Below are 21,956 nucleotides of genomic sequence, written 5' to 3' on the forward strand. Positions count from 1 at the left end.
GTCCTGGCTCAACCACCCACTGCGGTGCCCACACACCCACGCCTCTCTGGTTGTGGCAGCTAATGCCCTCACAGCCACTGGTTTAGCAATTACAAGAAGGCAAAGGTTGTAAGACAAGGTAAAACCTGAGGTCTCTGAGGCACAGAATAAAGAGTTTGGGAAAGACTGTATCTGTGAAGTAGCCGGGTGAAAGGACATTAAATAGAAATAGGAACTAATTTCAGAGAATTCAAGGTTTCCTAGATCACCACACATCTGCTGTCACTGAAGGACGAGAACAGAAGCCCCCAATCCCATGACTCCTGTTGGGTCTGCCTGGCAGCCTGAGTCACAATGGGCACGGTGACAGGAGGGCCTTCCACCTGCCAGGAAACAGCCTAACTGTATGCATCTAGGGAGGAGCCAAGGAGGAAGCAGCCTGTGCTTAGTCATAACACACACTGGACAGGGAAAGTCGGAGACCCAGTAGAGCTTCCCAGAGGAGTGCATACCATTGGTTTTAGCATTGTTACTGGAAGAAGCCTGGGTGAAGTAGTGGGGAGTGGCTTAGGGAGGGCTGGGCAGATGGGGTTCTAAAAGACGTGGGTATTCTTGAGGGACTGGGTAGAGGAGGGGCCTCTATTAACACCAGGATAGGTTAAGGGAATATGGGCTCAGTCCTGTCATCCAAGAAGAGGACACCCACATAACCTGAAATATGTCAGTGATTACTGTCCCAAACACATGAAAAGATGCCAAGTTTTTATACTAAAATTTATTTCGTGCGAGAAATGAAGTTTTTTTGTTTTTTTTTGAGTTAGATGCCACTGTAGAGACCAACATGCTAGATTAGCCAAGTGTGTCACCTGGGTCTGGTGATGGAGGGTGTGCTGTGCCAACCTCCTGATGACGCTAAGGGCCGCTGCCGGAAAGCAGTGTTGGGCACAACAAGCTTCAGCAGTGATGAGCTGGCCAGCACACATGGAGCTCCTTTGCATTGTGATGGCATGGCCCCTGGGTGAGCATCCCTGGTCAGCCTTCCCAAAGGTAGCCTCAGAAGATGCTACCCAGGTCACAAGTGGTTTGGCCCAGGTGTGGAAACCCCCCGGAGCTGTTTTCAGGCATGAGGTCTCCGCGGAAATGGATGGCCTCCTGTGTGACTTTCCCGCAGGTGAAGAGGCCATAGTCTTATCTGTCTTGTCCATCCAGCTAGAATAGACAGGATGTCAGTCAGCTTCACACTCAGATACAATAGTAACCCCAGACCTGGATCAGTTGTTGAAGTCAAACAAAACATTTATGGGATAAGCCTTTGCTCTGAGGTGAACAAGTGGTCCCAGAAGGCCTAGCACAACACAGGCGGCTAAATAAAGCCTAACAAATGGTACCAGTGTGCATTCAACCTAAGAGCCAAACTTTGGAACAAAAAGATAAAGGTAATACTGGTGATTACATCTCTGTGCAAACAGTGAATCCCAGGCTCGTCCTTAATATGCCTTGCTCCTCTTTGGTCGTTTCATTAAGAGCTCAGGCTACACATTAGAGGCTAGGAGCTTTTGCCAGTGGAGGTGAGGAGAGCACCACCAAGGCCCAGAGCCACAGGCTGGGATTTTCTTAAGATCCCATCTTGGCAACAACAGAACATCAGCTGGGATATATTCTAGTGAAATCCTCTGGAGTAGAACACGGATAACACAGTTCTCACAGGAAACCGTTTTCTGCAAACCACAGATACTGTAAAGTCTAGAAAGCATAGTGTTCCGTGGCTTCCTATTCCAAATGGCTGGAATGGATAATGACATCCCTGGTTAGCTCTGTCCCATGCAGGATGCTGAATATGTCACCTTCTCAGCTCTCCCTTTCCCCTAGCCCACGAACCATGTCCCAGCAGTGAGTTACAGGGTGGGCAGCAAAAAGCAATGGTCTGTAGAAGCACCATCCTTCTAAGTGTCAGCAATGCACTGAAGGCAGTGACCAGAGATGCACTCTGTTGGCCTGGGCCCCAGAGCTTAGCATTTGTACCTTGCCAGTTTCCCGCTGGATGAGATCCTGCAGCTCTTGTGTCCAGCCCAGGAGGTCCACCAGCCTTTCCACACCATGAACTACGTCCCCTAGCTGGGCCACATCCTTGCTGCGAGAACTCAGAGCAAAGGGCCCCACCAAGTCTCGGTTGATGAGCAGTCGGGGCACTGACTTCTGTACTGCCTCGGACAAGCTGGCAAAAGGCTCCACCTGAAGGATGGAAAGATTGAGGCCTTGGGCAGGAGAAAAGGTTGGCACTGTGACACAAAGAACCTGCCACTTTGTTTTTGAAGGCTTCTACCCCCTGGCCTGGGTGACCTTTTTCCCATCTCCAGCTTCCCACCACCACCTCTGCTCAATGGGCTGACACAAACCCTGACTCCTCCCCATACTCCGTCATCCACCTCCGTCTGCGTGTTCTGCCTGCAAGCATTTTCCTTCCACCTGCTCTGTCCACTCTACAGCCTGCACCCTGCTCTGAGCTTCTCCTATACTTGCCTAATAGAGAAAAGCAAGCATCTTTTACTCTCCTGCTGCTGTCCTACCTCCCGGGTCCCCATCAGTCTCCTGAAAGGCAACTCTGCTGTCATATTTCTACACCAAGAGTCACAGTATAGGAAATGAGCATATTAAGGGATGATATAAAGCCTGATGCTTATCTAAAAGGAAAAAGTCAGTTTTCACCTTTTCTAAGAACTTTGAAATGAATTATGGATTTTTTTTTTTCAAGACAGGGTTTCTCTGTGTAGCCTTGACTGTCCTGGACTTGCTTTGTAGACCAGGCTGGCCTCAAACTCACAGCGATCCACCTGCCTCTGCCTCAGGAGTGCTGGGATTAAAGGTGAGCGCCACCATGCCCATCTTAGATTATGGATTTAAATGTAATTTGGTAGTGACACACCTGTAATCCCAGCAGTCAGAGAGGGAGACAGGAGTGTCAGATGTTCAAGGTCATCCTTAGCTACACAAAAGTTTAAGGTCATCAAAATAAGGGCCTAGAAAGATGGCTCCACAGTTATAAAGGAGTTGAGTTTGGTTCCCAACACCCACATGGCATTTCACAACTGTAACTCCAGTTCCAGGGTATTCAATCCCCTGACCATGGGTACCAGGCACGTGGGATGCACATACATACATACAGGCAAATGTTCATATACATAATTTTTTAAAGAAAAAGAAAAATAGGCCAAGAAAAGAAAAGAAAAAACCCTTAACAATTCTTAAAGAAAAAGTAAGGGAAGGCCAAGATAGCTCAGTGGATAAGGAGCTCGCCACCAAACCTGACAACCAGAGTTTGAGCCTCGGGACCCGCGCGGTGGAAGCAGAGGACCAGCAGCTCCCACAAACTGCCCTCTGGCATACATGTACACACAAACAAATGTTTAAAAAACAAACAAACAAAACCCAAGTTCTTAAAAAAAAGAAAGACAAACTAGGTTTATAGGTAAGGGTAGGGAAAGATTTGCGACATAACTGAAGTGAGAGAGGACAGCGAGAGCGGACTGCCAGCACTGCCACACTGACAGCTACAAAAACCTACTGTGGGAAAATGTATAGTACGATGCGTCATACACTATTAATTATGTTGCTAAATTATAATCCAAAATAAAAATGGGTGAGTGATACAACTGTGCAAAGAAAACAAATGGTCAATAAACATGAGAGGCAATGTAAGATCTCACTGTTTGTACTGGGGAACTGACCCAGGCTTTGTACATGCTAGGCAAGCAACCCACTAAGCCCCATCACCAACCCCATCATATCTATTTTTAATTGTTCAGACTGGCAGAAAAATAAAATAGATCCTTTTCATATTGGTGAAGATGTGAGAAAATAGATGCCCCCCCCCCTTAGACCAAATGTCAGCACTTGTCCTACAAAAGTACCTGCCTGAGTGTACATACATACAAGGGTAGTCACCACAGGAAGACTTATGCCGAAAATCACTATTTATCTCTACTGTCCATCAATAAGAAACCGCCTACATAAACTTTCTTATAGGTCTACCATTCCTTGACTTCCAACCTTTATGACAGGAAACGTTTCAGAATCCTGGATATTTCAGATTTTAGAAAAGATCTTATCTTTATATTACAAGGCACAGTGGAGATCCTGAGTGCTCTGCTATCTAGAATATTGCTAATTTTTCCGCAAACATGGGATGCAGGACACTGTAGTGTCTCTTCACACTGGTCATGGGTTGAGGCCTGCCCTGTGCAGGCCCTCACACTCACCGGCACACCACCAGCAGGACACTCGCACCATCCACAAAACACAGTGTTCAGCTTCTGGACATTTGCCCATACGAAAAGAAACCCAAGAGAACACAGGCCAAAATGTTAGTAGCTACTAATCTTAATGGCTCAGAGGTTAAGAGTACTGGCTGTTCTTCCAGAGGAAGTGGGTTTGAATCCCAGCACCAACATGGCAGCTCGCCTCTCTGGTCTCCACATAAACCAAAAACACATGCAGATAAAACACCCACATACATAGAATGAAGTAATAAAATGTAAAATAAAGCTGATTCTTCGCTTTGCCTCTGTAGTTATGAGTGCTCTGTTAGTTTATTTGGTGGGTGGGTGGATGGTTGGTTAGTTGGTTGGTTTTTTGAGACAGGGTTTCTTTGTATAGCCCTTGCTGGCCTGCCTATGCTTCCCAAGTGCTGGGATTAAAAGTGTGTGTGCCATCACCAGTCAGCATAAATGCATCCTTTAAAAGAAGCATATGGTGGGCTGGGCAGGAGTGGCGCAGGCCTTTAATCCCAGCACTCTGGATGCAGAGGCAGGCCAATCTCTGAGTTCAGGGCTATCCTGCTCTACATAGTCAAGTACCAAGACAAACTAGGTAGAGACTCCCTGTCTCAAAAGGAAAAAAAAAAAAAAGCATATGATACTTTTACAAACAGGGAGAAAGGGCTATTTCCACTTTACTTCAAAAACAAAGATGATTAGTGACAGCCTTAGTGTCCTTATCTGACAGCTCCATAATCATCAGCACTTGGCCCACACCCTCCTGAGTATCCCTGCCTGCCCCTCCACCCCCACCCAATCTGTCCTCTATTCCAAGCCTGTATCTGACACGCTCTGGAATCTTCTGCTTGCTCACTTTTCACTCAGTTCCTTCCTCGGGTCCCTCCTGACTCGACCTCCCACACCCACCTTTTGCTACCTCAAATACAAGTAAGATGTGTGGCTAAGATGGCATCCTCAAACCCACCCAAGGAACAGGGCACATCCTAGTCCTATGGTAGCTCACTCTCTCCCGTGTCGCACTCATCATAGTGCCCTCTGCCTTGACACCCAAAGCCCTGGGTCCCGCAGGTTTATTTGCCTTACTGTGTGCCAGCACCATCCAACCCCACTAGCAGGGCCTTTGCTGAGTCCTAGCACCAGGGCCAATTCACAGCACAGCCCACAGGAGCCTTTTTCAGCAGGAAACCAAAGCATCAGACTTCCCAGTGACCACTGTTATGGCCGGGCCTCATTGCTGTCCACTATGGAGAGTCTCACCAAAATAGAAGTGCAAAGCCTTACCTCTTTATTGAGATCCACTGACAAAGTTCACATTGAACAGCCATGTTTGCAAAGCTGCCGCTCCATAACCCATGCCACAACATTCACTCTTACATGATCCCTTTGTGCACACTGCCCCTAATGGTGCCTTAATTTTAAATCTCACTTTAGTGGCCTAAAGCACCAGGAGTGGCCTGGCTCACAGCACACAGTAACAGTGACAGGCTGAGTGCATGCAGCTTGGCCTCTGCACATCTGCCCTGATGAACAGAGCTTTCTGGCCCTTCTGCCCCTATGGCTGCAAGCCCATGGGCTTACCTCCCTGGCATTCAGACTCAGATGCAGAGCACCTCCAGTGGTCATCTGCCAAGAGCCTCAGACCCACATGCAGACCCCAACCCCACTGGTCCTCTGACTGCCCACACACACACACCAGTCAACTGCTGATGCTGCAACCAACCTTTCCCCACCTGAGGTCACTTCAGGACTGCCATCTGCTCTTCATCCCAAAGTCCAGCTCTGTATCTCCATCAGCCCCTCTGGTCCTGCCCCATGGCTAACCTCTTACTACACCCTTATGTCCCACACAGCCACTGCTTCCAAATCCTGGAGTGTCACTATCAGTGACTCTACTCACCTGAAAAGGTGGCACCATCAACCAGGCCCCACCCCTCCATGCCCACCACCCTCCCACCCGTCCCCCACATGCCTTTCAACAAACCTCCAGGGAGGTCCCAAGAATGAGTAGCAGATCTGCCATAGCGAAATCAGCCACATGTAACAAAAACTTTGCAGGCAGTGGCTCCCCGAAGAATACAATGTCAGGTTTCACAACGCCAGTGCACACGGGGCAGCGGGGCACCTTGTCAGCCATGACATCAGCCTGGGGAGCCAGAGAGGGAGGGGCCAAGGAAGATGACATTTAAGAGAGGAAAAGGCAACGGTTTCTAAAGGAATTTTTAAACATGTCCAAAAAGCTGAAGTATGTAATGGACCACATGTGGCTTTAGCAATTTTTGTCAACTGTTTCTTAAAACCTCTAAAATGGGGGTTGGGAGGGGACATGAAATATTTCAAGTCAAGTCACTTAGTTTTATCCACAAATTCTCCTGTAGATTCTACCTGGGAGGGACAACACTGAGGCAGTGTTCTGTGTGCACCCTGCATATGAAGAGAAAGGGCAGCATACGCCTGTGCCCAGGGTGAGCTGAGGTAACTGTGCAGCTTCCACCCTAGAAGGCATTCATGTCAGCTTCAAGTCGCTGCTGGCATTGTCAGGAGTGACCATGCCTGCCTCCGTGCAGGGTAAGGTAGAGTAGACAACAATTTCTAAGAACTACACCTTAGCCCATGGCTCACGCCAACAGAAACATCCTTGTAAAGTAAAGCTTTACAGCTAACTAAGTAGAACTTTAGTAGACTAACTTCAGCAAGAATGAGTAGAAACAACTGCCGAAAGATGTCATAAATTATCAGCTACAGATAATAAGACTATATTGTGTTTAAATTTAAAGGGGGAAATGACCAGTTTAAAATATCAAGAAATAGAAAAAGTGAAACGTTATGGATATTTTTAAAAATAGAACTTCTAGAAGTAAAAAACAAATTCAACAAAAGGACTTTATTCTCTGCAGCAAAACAAGATATTGATGGGTTGGAAATATATCAAAAGAAATCACCCAGAATGCAACACAAGCACTTAACAATGGCAGACATGCCAGGCGTGCTGGCCCATGCCTTTAATCCCAGCACTTAGGAGGCAGAGGCAGGTGGATCTCTGTGAGTTCAAGACCAACCTGCTTTACAAAGTGAGTCCAGGACAGCCAGGATTACACAGAGAAACTGTCTCGGAAAAACAAAACAAACAAACAAACAAACAAACAAAAATCAATGAGGTATCATTACACAGCTGAACAGATGTGACCTGTACCTTGAACATGGATAACAAAATATACTATTGAGAACGTGGAGCAATAGTGATTTTGGCCGCTGGTTAGAATGCACCATATTACAGTCACTTTGGAAGACACGCGGATGCTGGTGGTGGTGGTGGTGGTGTGTGTGTGTGTGTGTGTGTGTGTGTGTGTGTGTAGTGAACCCAGAACCTCACATAAGCTAGTCAACCTCTCTAAGCTGTATCCACTACATATATTACTAAGCTATATACAGCCATAGTTCTGTGCTTCTTACAAAACTAAACACACTGCTGCTGTGATCCAAAATTTATGTTTCTTGATATGTATCCAAACTACTTGAAAACTTACATTCACAGAAAGACCTGCAGAAGGCAATTCACATTCTTGAACTGAAGCATTCATATTGCTAGCAGAATCGACAGAGCATGGTACATCTAGACAAATTGCACATTACCCAGAACTAATAAGAAGTCAGCTGCCTGGCCTAGAAAATATATGAAGGAACCAAATACACACTGCTAAGTGAGAAAAGCTAGTATGAAAAGGCTGCACTCTGTATGATCCCAATTTTATGACATTCTAGAAAGACAGAACAGTAAGAAAGTAAGAGCGGAGTTGCAAGGGGTTGGAGTAGATGAAGAATGAGCAGAAAGAACCCAAAGGAGGCTGGTAGTACACGCCTTTAATCCCAGCACCCGGGAGGCAGAGGCAGGCGGCTCGCTGTGAGTTCGAGGCCAGCCTGGTCTACAAAGTGATTCCAGGGCAGCTAAGGCTACACAGAGAAATCTTATCTCGGGGGAAAAGAAGTACTGGCTGCTCTTCCAAAGGACCTGGGCTAAATTCCCAGCACCCATGTGCTGGCTCACAACCCGTGCACAACTCCAATTCCAGAAGATCTGACACCTCTTCTAGCCTCTTTGGGCACCATGTGCACCCATAGGGCACATATGCAGGTACACATAAAATAAATAATATAAAATTTTAAGTGCTGAAAAAAGTGGACTGCCATGTGGAAAAGAATGAATTTTGTCAAGGCAGAAAGCCACAGTCGAATAGCACAGGTTGTGAGCCCTTAAATGGGATGTGTGGCTTTGTAAAGCAGGCGTCTGGCATGTCTAGAGACAACTGTGGACTGAGGCTACCTGCACTCACCAGCACATGCAGACCTGAGGAACTATGCCAAACCACGGCTTCAGCATCAGGCAGTTCAGCCTTTGCACACCAGGTACAATCCCAAAATAAAACCTCTGAGGTTAAGCTATGGAAATGGCCACCATCACATGGAACATTCTCTACTCCTGAATTGTTTCTGAGACCAAATAAGTTCAAGGCCAGCCTAGTCTACAGAATGAGTTCCAGGACAGCCAGGGCTACACAGTGAAACCCTGTCTGGAGAGGCAAGGGGCTCCAAATAAATGTAATTCTTTGTTCTATCTCAACTAATGAGTTGGAACCGTGTGTGTGTGTGTGTGTGTGTGTGTGTGTGTGTGTGTGTGTGTACATATATATATATATATATACACACACACATATATATACACACAAATTGGAAAAGAAAACTTAATAGTAATCAATGAAATAATTTTAATATTTGGAGGAACATATACATATAAAAATACCTTACATGCATGTTTATGTATACATATATCTTTTGTTTAAAAAAAAAAACCAAACCATTACATTATCCACCAAATCATGAACCATAGTTAGAAGGGATTGGTTAAAGAGAGATTTGTTTTCTTTCTTTCCTTTTCTGTTTTTTGTTTTTTTTTTTTTTTTGTTTGTTTGTTTGTTTGTTTGTTGACACAGTGTCTCACTATGTAGCTCTGGCTGGCCTAGAATGCACAGAGATCCACCTGCTTCTTACTCCCAAGTGCTGGCATTAAAGGCATGCACCACCATGGCTGGCTTGGGAGATTCATTTTTCCCATATATTTCTGACCTGCATTTTAGGAGTGGAGGGAGTGCTGGCCTAGAACCTAGGGCCTCATGCATATGAGGCAAGCGCTCCATCACTGAGCTGCATCCTCAGCCAAGCCTTGGTTCTTTTACATGTATTCTTTCTCTAAATTAAAAATAAAGGAGCCAGGCTTGGTGGAGCACATCCTTAATCCCAGCAGAAGCAGACGGCTCTCTGGCCTAAACAGAAGAAGATGCATCACTATGAACTCCAGGCCAGCCTGGTCTAAATAGTGAGACTCTGCCTGAAGCAAACAAACGAAAGCCAGGCATGGTGACATGCACTTGTAATCCCAGCACTGGGGACACAGACAGGTGGATCCCTAGGGTTTCCTATCCAGCCGGCCTAGCTACCTGATGAGTTCCAGACCACTGTGAGTATCCTGTCTCAAAAACAAACAAGCAAACAAACAAACACAAAATACCACTTTTATAAGATCCTCCACCCCCACGGACCGCAGAAGGCAGAGACCACTTCAGGTAACTCACCCACAAGTCCTCCCCTGGGAAAGATCTTCGACAGACCGTGCACGTAGCTGTTGCAAAGGACCCGTGAGCTTCAACCAGCTTTGAGGCAGGGATACCAGACGCTGAAATTCAAACCAGAGCTTAGTGCTGCAGCTGGGGTGGCTAGGCCAGCACACAAGCACAACCTCTGGGCTTGACAAAACTAGGTTTCCAAAGAAAAAACAAAACAAAACAGAACAAAACTCCTTGGCTGATTAGCAAACAGAAAAGGACTGCTCAGCTGGGGGTGGTAGGCCGTGCGTGTAACCCTGGCACTGGGAAGGCTGAGGCTAAAGACCCTGAGAGTGCCAAGACAGTCTGAGTTACATCGTAAGTGAAGGGGCATATGGGCTGCAGCAGAGCCTTCTCAGCAGCTAAAGAGTTCTCATGACGTTTATTACTGCGATTCAGTTTGCTGAAACCCAAAGCTAGGAAATTCCTACCCACCCCCCAAACCTGTCGTCCTGTTTAGGGGGAGACTGGGGGTAGCCACTGCTGTCTCTGATTCTGAGCTGCAGATTCCTTCTCACAGGAACCCTGTCCCTGAAGTGTGATGTCTTTCTTCAGCTCATAGCACCTGGCAGAACAGAAGTGTCTGGCTCTGCCACAGATCTGCATAGTGTACGTGGAGGAAGCACCAGCATCTCCCTCGGGGTGTGCAGGCAGGCTGGCGCTGCTGCTGTCATGTGTGAAGTAGAGCCAAGTTGTCACTGACCGACTTGGACAACACTGAGATGTTGGTGGCTCTTCAGTATAATGGCATTAGAGTGACGCTTTAATAAGGCTTTATCTGCCAGAGATAGTCGCAGATATCTGGTCACTGTTTCTATATTAAGATCGTGATGTGAGGGATCTGCCTGAAAACAATCTAAGGGTGAAAGAGGAGAAGGCGAGAACAGAGAGCAAGGCCTGGCTGTGTTCCAGGAAACTGAGTGAAAGGACCTCAGGGTTCCTTAGGAGGGAGGGAGACAGACAGGGAGGGAAAGAAGAAGGAAGAAGAGAAGAGGGAGAGAAAGAGAGTTGGGGGGGGGAGAGAAGAGCCACACCAGATTCAAAATAATATGAACTTTAGTTTCAGCTAAAACTCAGAACCCAGAAGGTGTGTGGGAGCCAGGCCTACAGAGAGGTTTCAGTGTGGCCTCCAACACAGAAGTGGTAAAGACTTAACCAGTTGCCTGGCAATAGTCCCAGGGCCAGCAAAAACACCAGGCCACTAACAGTCCTCCTGAGAGAGGGGCGCAGGCACGCATGGGGCCAAGGCTCACCTCTCTCAAGCCCATCGATGTTCTGTGTATACAGCCGCAGCAGCAGGTCCTTGTCGTGCAGCAGCCGCAAGAAGTAGTGGGTGACGTTGGGCCTGTAGTGCCCAGGGTACAGCTCCTTGGCCAACAGGAAGAAGGGCTTGGGGTTGTGAAAGAAGAAGCCAAGTTCAAAGATGGCCTCGGGGTAGGGGATGTCATACTGCTGAAGGTTGTTGTAGAGGCCACTCCCTGGGGATCTGGAGAGAGAAGGAAAAGGCTGAGCCCTGCAGAAGAAAGCCGGCGGGGGGGGGGGGGGGGGGGGGGGGGGGGGGGACGGGTGGGGTGGATGACATCCGAAGGGACTGGGGCATACCTGAAGTCGGGGATGCCACTGGGTGTGCTGATGCCCGCCCCCACCATGACCACCACCCTCCTGCACGCTCTGGTGCGGATCAGCTCAGCTACGTCCTGCAGAGAAAGCTTCTTCTGGCTGTTGCTTCCACATCCGAAGCTGCTGGAAGTTCCCACGGAGAGGGATATGGGCCTTCTCCTGCCTGTGACACTGACAGCAAGAGCACAAAGGGAAGGCAGCAGGCAACAGTCAGTCTTCTGCTGCCAAGAGCGCAGCCGGACCCTTCCCACCCACCCGCCGTCAAAGGCGGATGCTCAGGATATTCGATCTCACTGTGAACCCTGAGATTGCGAACTGTAAAAGCCTGTTTCTAGTTGTGGTGTGGTTCAGCCCTAGCACACACCTTTAATCCAAGAGCTTTCTGTACACAGGAGTAAATAAAATTAACCCTAGGTCAAGAGGCGGAGCAAGAAACCAGCTGACTGGGATTAAACAGAAAGGAGGGACATTGAGGAAGGGTATTTAAGACATCATGGAGAAAAACAACACGCTTTTTCCTTTTGGGATGTGAGCTAAGTAGGGAGGTCAGCTGGGTGCTTTCTATGCCTCTCTGGGCTACCAGGCTTTCACCCCAGTGTCTGGCTCCTGAGTCTTCTTTGGTAAAGTCAAATGACTGGGTTTTTGTTTTTTGGTTTGTTTGTTTGGGTTTGGTTTTTTGTTTTGTTTTGTCTTTTTCTTTAAAACAACAGGTGGACATGCACTTCTCTCTGTGCCTTCGATATAATCATTTTCCCACCATGTATAACCAGCAACTAAAGCAGAAAGAAGTCTTGCATCAGGAATCAAGAGTTACTTGGGGGAAAAAAATTCCTGGTTTACAGACACTGTGTACATCAGGGAACCATCTGATTCTGCAGACTAACTGACCAGTTAGAACTTTAGAGTTGGAATGTTGCCGATCCAGAGTTAAACTTATCTTGAGCTATCTTTAGTCCTCTGGGTAGGACACCTAACATCCTTTGACTATGACGTAAGACCTTTGGAATGTATCGACTTCAAAGAGCACAAGCGTCCACTAAGCTAGGAGCTAAGAGTCTCTCATTAGTATCCGAAACCTATAGCAGGGAGAAATTATTAAAATTGCTGGTTTCTATCAAATAAAGGTTTAGAAATTAGTAAAAAAAATGTTAACTGATGTCAAAAGACAGGAAATAAACAATAAAACCTTAGAGATTGTGTTAGAATTTAAAGGCAAACTCCGAGGAACCTAACTCTCCTCCACTCCAGCCTCCTCTCCCTCCTCCACCTCACAATCTTCTCTATCCTCTCCTTTTTTTTGTTTTTGTTTCGCTTTGCTTTGCTTTGTTTTTCAAGTCAAGGTTTCTTTGTGTAGCCCTGCGTGTCCTGAAACTCGTTCTGTAGACCAGGCTGCCCTTGAACTCACAGACATCCACCTGCCTCTGCCTCCCAAGTGCAGGGAGTAAAGGAGTGCCTTGCCACCCTGCACCTCTTCTTTCTTTATCACTCTTTCTTTGTCTTATGCAGTAACCTCCAAGAGGAACAAACATCTGTAGCGGGGCCAGTGCGTTGGTGCATCCCTTTCCTCCCAGTGCTTGGGAGGCAGAGGTTGGCGGATTCCTGCTATTTCTAGCCCAGCTGGGACTATATAGAAAGACTTAGCATCAAAAAGCAGAACACAGCCGGGCACACGCCTGTTAATGCCAGCACTCAGGGAAGTCTGCAGAGGAGTCCAGGACAGCCAAGGCTACACAGAGAAACTCTGTCTTGAAAAATCAAAAAAAGAATAAAAACAAAAACACCCAAAAACCCCCACAAAAATAAACAAATAAACAGAAAATTAAGTTTCAAACTCAAACCTGGACAAGCAGCTGAGATGCCTATTTAACATATCAAAGCAGGCTTTGCCACCAGGTTCTCCCAGCATCCCTCAGTTCCCACCTGTAACAGGGTATGATTGACATACCCCATTCTCTCTCCAACCCAGGGGCCATGCTGCCCTCCCACCAGAGACTCTTCCCTGTATAATTCAGACATTTTGGTTACTGGCCCCTCTTTTGTGCCTTTGGCCTCCTGGGTGCTGTACTTGGTTCACTCTCTCCCTTCCCCTCCCCGGTCCAGATGTGTCTGCCTCTGGCTCTCTCCCTTCCCTTCCCCCTCTGCACTCTTCCAGATGTGTCTGCCTCTTCCAGATGTGTCTGCCTCCGGCTGTGCTTCCTCACATGTCTATAATAAACTTTTCCTCCACTATACCTAGGAGCAGCTCTGTCCTCCCCTTTCCTATTTCTTTTTTTCATTAAAAAAAAAAAAACAAATAAAATAATTTTTAAAAGAAAGAAAAAAAAAAACACAAAAAAATTTTGTATCAAAAGAAAAGATTGCTATAGCCTCTGTGGCGGTTTGAATAAGAATGCCCTCCACAGGTTTGTATGCTTGAATGCTTAGGCTCCAGGGACTGGCACTACTTGAGAGGGATTAGGAGGTGTGGCCTTGTTGGAAGAACTGTGTTACTGGGAGTGGGCTTAAAGTCCATGCCAGGCCCAGCCTGTCTCTGCTTTTGGGTAAGGATGAAACTCTCAGCCACTCTCCAGCACCATGCTTGCCTGCATGCAGCCTTGCTCCCCACCATGATAATAATGGACTGCCTAAGCCTCTGAAATTGTAAGCAAGCCCCAATTCAATGTTTCCTTTCTAAGAGTTGCCATGGTCACAGCCAGGGCTACAGAGAAACCCTGTCTCAAAAAACAAACAAACAAGAGTTGCCATGGTCATGGTGTCTCTTCACCGGAATAAAATAGTGACTAAGACAGCTTCTTTTAGGACAATTGTGAAAAAGATAGGTAGAGTTTTTTGGACTTATACCACAAAACAGGGTTCAGAACCTAGAAACAGAAAGTGACTTGTTTGTAATAAAGGTATCCAGTGTTTTTCGATGGGGAAATATTTGTTGTGTTGCTACTGTTTTATATTTAAATGCTGAAATAATAAGATGGCAACATGAGAAAAAAACATTTGATACCTTCTTCATGCCATCTAGAAATATTGTATGTCTAGAGATAAGCTAAGCACACTGGCACATCATGTAACCATGGCTACTCCAGGAGGCTGAGGCAAGAGGCATTTAAGACTAGGAGTTCAAAGCCATACTTGGCAATATAGCAAGATCTCATCTCAAAAGACAGAGCATCTGGGAGGGAGGGAGGAACAGGAGGATACAAGGGATGGGATAACAATTGAGATGTGATCTGAAGAAATTAATAAATAAAATTTTAAAAAAGATAAAGCATCATAGGATAGAACAATAAGATTCTAAAGAAAATAAATAAATAAATCAGAGGAATATCTTTATGACCTTGGGATTGAAAAGAATTGCTGGGGTTGGGGATTTAGCTCAGTGGTAGAGCACTTGCCTAGCAAGCACAAGGCCCTGGGTTCGGTCCTCAGCTCTGGGGGGAAAAAAAGAAAGAAAAAGAAAGAAAACAAAAGAATTGCCAAGAACATTAAAAAATAACAACAAGCCAGGTGGTGGTGGCACATGCCTTTAACTCCAACACTTGGGAAACAGAGACGGGCAGATCTCCGAGTTTGAAGCTGGTCCTTGCCAGCTGCGGCACCGGGTAAGCTAGCTGGGGCAGTGCTGAAGACTTTGCCCTTGGGGTGTCAGTGCAGAAGCGATGGCAGGCTAACTGACTCAATCACCACCCAGGCCCAGATCCAGGCCTTCGGGTTGGCCTACTCCAACATCTACTTCATATGGAGCATATGAAAGGTCTGGTCCTGCAGATCAAAAGCTGCAGGATCTCCATGACACAGGGCAACAAGAGGATAACTGAGAGGCATTATTCTGATAAGGATCCAGTACTGATAGTTTAGAGAGCCCTGGAGCCAGATCAATGAATATTTGCAAGCCAAGAAGTGTGGACAAACAGGTGTACTGTGTGATACACCGTAACACACTACAGCTTCCATGACAAGACAGGTTTGCCAGGCTGTGGTGGCGCACGCCTTTAATCCCAGCACTCAGGAGGCAGAGGCAGGTGGATCCCTGTGAGTTTGAGGTCAGCCCTGTGAGTGCAAGTCCAGGACACCCAAGGCTGCACAGAGAAACCCTGTCTTGAAAAACCAAAAAAAAAAAAAAAAAAAAAAAAGACAAGATAGGTTTAGTTGGTTGGTTGGTTGGTTGGTTGATTCTTTCTCTTCTGGGGGGACTACAATGATGGAGGGTAGATACAAAGGGACAGGAAGATGAGTGGGATTGGGGTGTGGGATTGGGGTGCATGTTGTGTCACTCACAAAAAATTAACAAAAAGTTAAAAAAAAAAAAAAAAGAGCCAGATGTGGTGGCACATGCCTATAATTCCAGCACTTGAGAGGTAAAGGCAGGCAGACCTCTGTGACTTCAAGGCTAGCTTGGTCTACATAGTGAGTTTCAGGATAGCCAGGGCTATGTAGAGAGAGACTCTGTCACAAAAAAGCAAAAAACAAACAAAAAGTTGTAAGAATCGGAACTTTAAGAAAAATGATTATTAGGTCAGGCATGGTGGCACACACCTTTAATGCTAGCACTCAGGAAGCAGAGGCAGGCAGATCTCTGTGAGTTCGAGGCCAGCCTGGTCTACAAAGTGAATCCAGGACAGCCAAGGCTACACAGAGAAACCCTGTTTTGAAAAAATAAAAAACAACAACAAAAAACAAAAAAAAGGAAAAAAAAATGATCTCCAAGTTCTGGATCAAAAGAACAAAAACAACAACAACAAAAAAAGACAAAAACAAACAAACAAAACGAGAGAGAGAGAGAGAGAGAGAGAGAGAGAGAGAGAGAGAGAGAGAGAGAGAGATTGATTACTGAGGCAGAGAAATGGCTCTCTGCACTTTCAGGGTTGGCCTGGCTGACACAGAGAATTCCTAGCAAGCCAGGCACCAGGCCTACACAGCGAGACCCTGTCTCAAAAATTAAAATATATCTTAAGTAAATATGGGAAAGCAGTAGTGTATTAAGAGCTATTATAAATTTAATGAGGCAAAACACCCAATTTCCTATCAAGTATTAAAATGTACATAAACTCTAAACAAGAAATAAAGAAAAAAATATAGTCACTGAAAAGTCTCCGGTTTGAGTTTTAGGGGGGACATTGGGAAAGACCGTCCTTTTGGGTAGTGGCTCTAATCAAAGAGTTATTAACACCATGAAAAGACAGCATGTGGGCGCTGAGAGTGGGTCCCTTCTTACAGGTTATGGGGAAGAGGCTGTTCCAGGCCCCGTGGTTGATGAGTACTCAGTAGTAAGTGGCTTATAATCAGGTTTATTCGTATTCCCAAGCAGCAGGGGAGGACAAGAATGTCTTACACTGTGAAGAAATGTGTGACTTTGAGGATGTGGGGGAATTGATGTGAGAGCCCCACTTAGTTAATATGTATCCATCATTGGTACTCTCAGGTAGACCAGAATCTGGTAGTGTGGGACCTGTACATAGAATCAATTAGGAGGGTGGAGAGACACAGATAGAAACGGGCATCACGTGAGTAGTATGTAACCTGGGTTTAATTTCAGCTTTTTTGTTTATAGGTATAGAAATGCTGGGATAATTTATGGGAGAGAAGATAGAGCGGAAGGCTTTTGGGCGTACCAGGCACAATATTCAATTTCTAGCTTCCTCCCATTGCCATGAAGAGTGTTTAAGTGACGCAATGCCTAGAAATTTAACTGGATCAAAAGCTAGAGCCTGGGGCTGGAGAGATGGCTCAGAGGGTAAGAACACTGGCTGCTCTTCCAGAGGCCCAGCAACCACATGGTGGCTCACAACCATCTCTAATGAGATCTGGTGTCCTCTTCTGGCCTGCAGGTGTACGTGCACATAGAGCACTCAAACATAAAATAAATAAATACATCTTGGAAAAAGGAAAAGAAAAAAGAAGAGCTTGAGCACTAGCATCCATGTAACAGCCAGGTGTGCCCTGGAGCGCTGGACACAAGGGGATCCCTGGAGCTCATTGGCCAATCAACCGAGTCAAATGGGTAAATGTCAAATTCATCCAGAGACTTGGTCTCAAAAACCAACCAAACAAACAAACAAACAAGGTAAGAGCTAAAGAGATGGCGCATAAGTTAAGAACACTTTGCAGCTCTTCCTGAGGACCCAAGGTCATGACCTTCTCCAGCACGTGCATCCGTGTGAACATGCCCATGTGCAGACACTCACACAACGACATATAACTAAAGAGAATAAAAATAAATCTTTTTTTTTTTTTCAAACAAAAGGTAGAGGGGCTGGAGGGATGGCTCAGCAGTTAAGAGCATATACTGCTCTGCCAGAGGACCTAGGTTAAATTTCCAGCACCCACATGGTAACTACCATCCATCTATAAGTACAGTCCCAGGAGACTACACACCCTCTTCCAGCCTTCACAGGCACTGCTTTCAGGGTGTACAGAAAAGAACCTGTGGCCTGAGGCTGATGGTCTTGACTCCAGGGCAGATTGCCATGGTGATGGAGACACTGCAGCTTGCTTAGATAGCAAGAGAGTCCTGAGTCAAGGCTGTAGACTCAGGAACCTTCCCAGGTTCCAGATGTACATGCAAGAAAAATACCCATAAAATACATAAGTTTTTAAAAAATACTTGTAAAAAATAAAAACAAGATAGAAAGTGACTGAGAAAGACTTCTGACATCAATCTATGGCCTACACACACACACACACACACACACACACACACACACACACACGTACCCACTCACTTGAAAATAAAGAGAGAGGCAGAGAGAGAGAGAGAGAGAGAGAGAGAGAGAGAGAGAGAGAGAGAGAGAGAGAGAGAAACAGACAGAAAGACAGAGACAGAGAGAAGAAAGGCAATACAAACAGCACAGAGCCTGCAACTTGGCCTGCAAATGCCCCCACCAAATTAATTCTGCAACCAGAGAAGCATCAAGCACTGCAGCTCCACTTGGCCCGGGAAGGTTCCTGAGTCTACAGCCTTGACTCAGGACTCTCTTGCTATCTAAGCAAGCTGCAGTGTCTCCATCACCATGGCAATCTGCCCTGGAGTCAAGACCATCAGCCTCAGGCCACAGGTTCTTTTCTGTACACCCTGAAAGCTGGGAAACCGGGTGAATTCTCCCATCAGACAGCCCTAGTAACCAGTATAGAGACCTCTCCACACTGGTGGGAGCACATTAAACAGATTAAATTGACAACTCCCCCCGCAATAAATGACTACTCTAAAGTCAATATAGACATAAAACAGGCAACTGAGAGCATTTCTTTTACTCATAATACAATGCAGAAAAAAGGATGCTAAAAGTACACCTTGAGCCATGGCCGGCTCAGAACCTGTCTTCTAGCAGGTTGGTCCTGACACTGTTTGCTGTCACTTCCTTTGCTCCTTACAAAATCAACCTCACATCCTACTGCCTGCTTTCCCTAGAATGACATTCTAGTGATAGTCTTAACCCTTCATTTTAGCCAAACAAAAGGCATATTTGCTTTTTGTGTCCTAAATCCTAGTGGTTCTAAGTAGCCCCTTTCCCGGCCAGTATACTCTGCCTTAGAAGCGTGGTCTCCACTTCAGAGTACCGTAATCCCACGAAGTCAAATGCCAAGGATAATCACGGGCCCTCCCCTTCAAGGCAACAGCGATGGCTCCCTCTCCTGTCAGGGTGCCTGTCAGCTCCCACCTCTGCAGCTGTAACACACAGCTGCCTCATCCCCGACGTCAGGGTTCAGTTATCCAGGGACCTGTGTGCCACCAGCAAGCCAGGAGGAATCTCCCACTGCCTTGAGCCTCAGTTGCCAAAGCTAGAGGCAAAGAGGCGAAGGTGACTGGAGTATTTTGTTACTGTTGTTGGTACCCTGTTGTGCTGAGGTGAAGGGGCAAGAGCTTTGTCCCTGAATTACATCCCCAGGCCTAATTCTTACAGTCATATTTGGAGGAACCTATGTTTATAAACCTGTCACCAAGGAGTACAGGAAGTACACAGGAAAACAACAAAGAAGGCCTCATCTCCTCCTCCTTCAGAAGACGGTCCCTCTGTGTCAGGGTTGGGTACAGCCAAGCTTTACCGGTCCCTCTTCTCTGAAACAGCTTCTCACTCCTCACATACCCCATCTCACACGGCGCCAAGGGCCACTCTTGCCCTAATATCTTCTGAACTCCTCTTAAATTCAAACCAGATGAGGACACAAATGGGACCTGAGAAAAAGTTGTGACCATTGCTGTCTGCCAACTGCTAGACATGACTCAGGGGGCATGAAAGAGGTCAAGAATGAAGTCAATGCCGTCACATGAGAGTGAGCAGAAGACATATTCTGGAAAGGCACTCACTCCTCCTCACGGCCATCCCCAGGCCTCCCGTGTTAGGGTTAATGACAGCCAGTCGGTCTTACAGATGGCGTGGTATTAGACATGCCTCCATGAACTCCAGTGTCCTTCCTCATCTCTGCTCCATCCTCCGCACCCAGACGCCTGGTGTAGAGTAAAAGCTCTGTAGCAGTAGAACACGTCATTGAACACCTCTTTATTACAGTCTTCCATACATCATGGGCACTTAGAGTTCTCTCTAACAACTGTGGGCCCTAAGAATGTAAGGACTCCAGGCCAGGTGTGCAGTTCAGTGGTGCAGTGCTGGCCTGCCGGACAAGTGCAAGGCCTGAGTTTGGTCTCCAGCACTGAAAAATAAAAACAGCCGGGCGGTGGTGGCGCACACCTTTAATCCCAGCACTGGAAGAGGCAGAGGCAGGTGGATCGCTGTGAGTTCGAGGCCAGCCTGGTCTACAAAGTGAGTCCAGGACAGCCAAGGCTACACAGAGAACCCCTGTCTCAAAAAAAGAAAAAGAAAAAGAAAAAAAATCCGGACTTGTACATTATGTTAGCAAATTGAACTGTGCTGTCTGAGCTGGCTTTGGAGGCAGGGTTGACAAGCCCTTCCCCCAGTTCAGACTGTGTTTGTCTCAAAGTCCAAGGTCTGGGGGGCTGGATCCCCGAACTATATGATAGGAAAGAAAGAGAAGAGCGAAACAGCCCAAGAGTGAAAACACTGCGCCCTTGAGATCAGCTAGAAGGCGAACCATTCCCAGCAGAGGCGACTATTGTCTGTCCCAGGATGTGACAGTGCCCGAAGCGGGGAGCAGAAGTGGGGGCTCAGATAGAGAGAGAAGGCGCATCTAGGAACTCCAGCTGACTCTCTCAACTTCCTCTGTCAGTTCCTGTTGGATGGAGCAAGTGTCCTAGTCTGATACTATCTCTTTCTGTTGCTATTTGTTCCTTTACTGAAAAAACCTCACCAAAGGGCTCACTCTGATCTGCCAGGAAGCCTCTTTACTGGGAGTTCCACCTAGCTCCCTTATAGAGGCTCCCTCAGTAGATTTCTGCTATATTTTTGAATATCCAATGTGATTCTCTCTCTCTCTCTCTCTCTCTCTCTCTCTCTCTCTCTCTCTCTCTCTCTCTCTCAATACACTCACTCATTTGAAACTGAAAATATGCCTATCATAGATAATTCTCAGGACTATACAAAACATATTACTATTTCGTAGACAGTATGACTGTTAGTGAAAATTTTAACCTCACAATCTTTATGGGGGACAATTAAAACATAAACAACAGCTGGATGTGGTGGCACGTGACTGTAATCTCAGTAGCTGGAGACGGAAGCAGGAGCATCAGGAGTTCAAGGTCATCCTCCCTCTCACAGCCAGCTGGAGGACAGTATGATCTCAGAGACCCAGTCTCAAGACAATGCAAACCACATAACTTTACACAAGGCAGTCTACTAGGAACTTATGCTCATAATGGGGTGCAAACAAGGTTATTCAGCACGACGCTCTTTGTAATAATTCAAGATTAGAAAGAATTTCAATAAGGAAATGGTGACATAAATTATGATACATGCATACAGTGAACTTCCACAAGACAGTTCAAAGACTGCGCTGCAGTGGAAACAGCTGCATAAAAAACATCTTTAAGGGGGATGAGGTACAGATGGCGGGTCAGTAGAGCCTTGCGGGAGAGCGCACCTGCCAGGTTCTCACTACCGCAATTGCTTCCAGCTTCCTGCCGCTTAAACACCGCTGACAGCCTATCTGCGGGACCCCGTGTCTCCCTTTGCCGTGGCTCACCTCCCGGGCCCCACAGTCTGAGCGCAGCCAAGGCCAGTCGACCACTCAGCGCCATGATGTTCTGCAGGACGACGGCGCCCAGAGGGTCAAGTGCCATCTGAATCCCCGCCCCCATGCGCCAAGCCCCGCCCTCCAGGCACTCTTATTCCCGCCCCCTCCCGCTAAGTCCCGCCCCCCAACACCTTCACTTTGTCTCTCTTAGGGTACTCTCCACCCCCCCGCAAGCTGGCAGCTTCCTACTCTATGGGACGCTGGCTTATTGGTTGGGAAGCCAAACCCGGAGTCTTCATCGTTTTACCACGTGCTCGACCTTCTTGACCGGGCGAGTGATAACTAA

General features: G+C 46.7%; 1 protein-coding gene across 2 annotated transcripts; it reads right to left on the minus strand.

The window, feature by feature from the left end:
- Positions 1-872: 872 nt before the first annotated feature.
- On the minus strand, positions 873-21,725 carry Sirt3 (sirtuin 3). Of its 2 annotated transcripts, none has more exons than XM_051145583.1 (7): positions 21,620-21,725; positions 11,510-11,698; positions 11,161-11,393; positions 9,878-9,978; positions 6,235-6,396; positions 2,002-2,211; positions 873-1,188 (listed from the first exon to the last, which is right to left on the minus strand). In XM_051145583.1, the coding sequence occupies exons 2-7, from the start codon at positions 11,554-11,556 to the stop codon at positions 1,168-1,170; spliced, it is 774 nt and encodes a 257-aa protein (XP_051001540.1). In that variant the 5' UTR covers positions 11,557-11,698; positions 21,620-21,725; the 3' UTR covers positions 873-1,167. The 2 variants fall into 2 exon arrangements, with proteins under 2 accessions (XP_051001540.1, XP_051001541.1); XM_051145584.1 differs by having other exon boundaries at positions 11,510-11,690; positions 21,620-21,716.
- Between the last annotated feature and the right edge of the window lie 231 nt (positions 21,726-21,956).

The sequence above is a fragment of the Acomys russatus genome, chromosome 5, assembly GCF_903995435.1.
Source record: "Acomys russatus chromosome 5, mAcoRus1.1, whole genome shotgun sequence".
In the NCBI taxonomy this organism is placed as follows: domain Eukaryota; kingdom Metazoa; phylum Chordata; class Mammalia; order Rodentia; family Muridae; genus Acomys; species Acomys russatus.

What these genes read in the sequence shown, in the direction of transcription:
- Sirt3 (XM_051145584.1), bottom strand. Translation starts at nt 21,716, where the DNA reads ATGGCACTTGACCCTCTGGGCGCCGTCGTCCTGCAGAACATCATGGCG. An exon ending in CAGACTGTGGGGCCCGGGAG is followed by an intron (nt 11,691 to 21,619) that starts GTGAGCCACGGC and finishes TCAGTGTCACAG; the next exon opens with GCAGGAGAAGGCCCATATCC. An exon ending in AGTGGCATCCCCGACTTCAG is followed by an intron (nt 11,394 to 11,509) that starts GTATGCCCCAGT and finishes TTCTCTCTCCAG; the next exon opens with ATCCCCAGGGAGTGGCCTCT.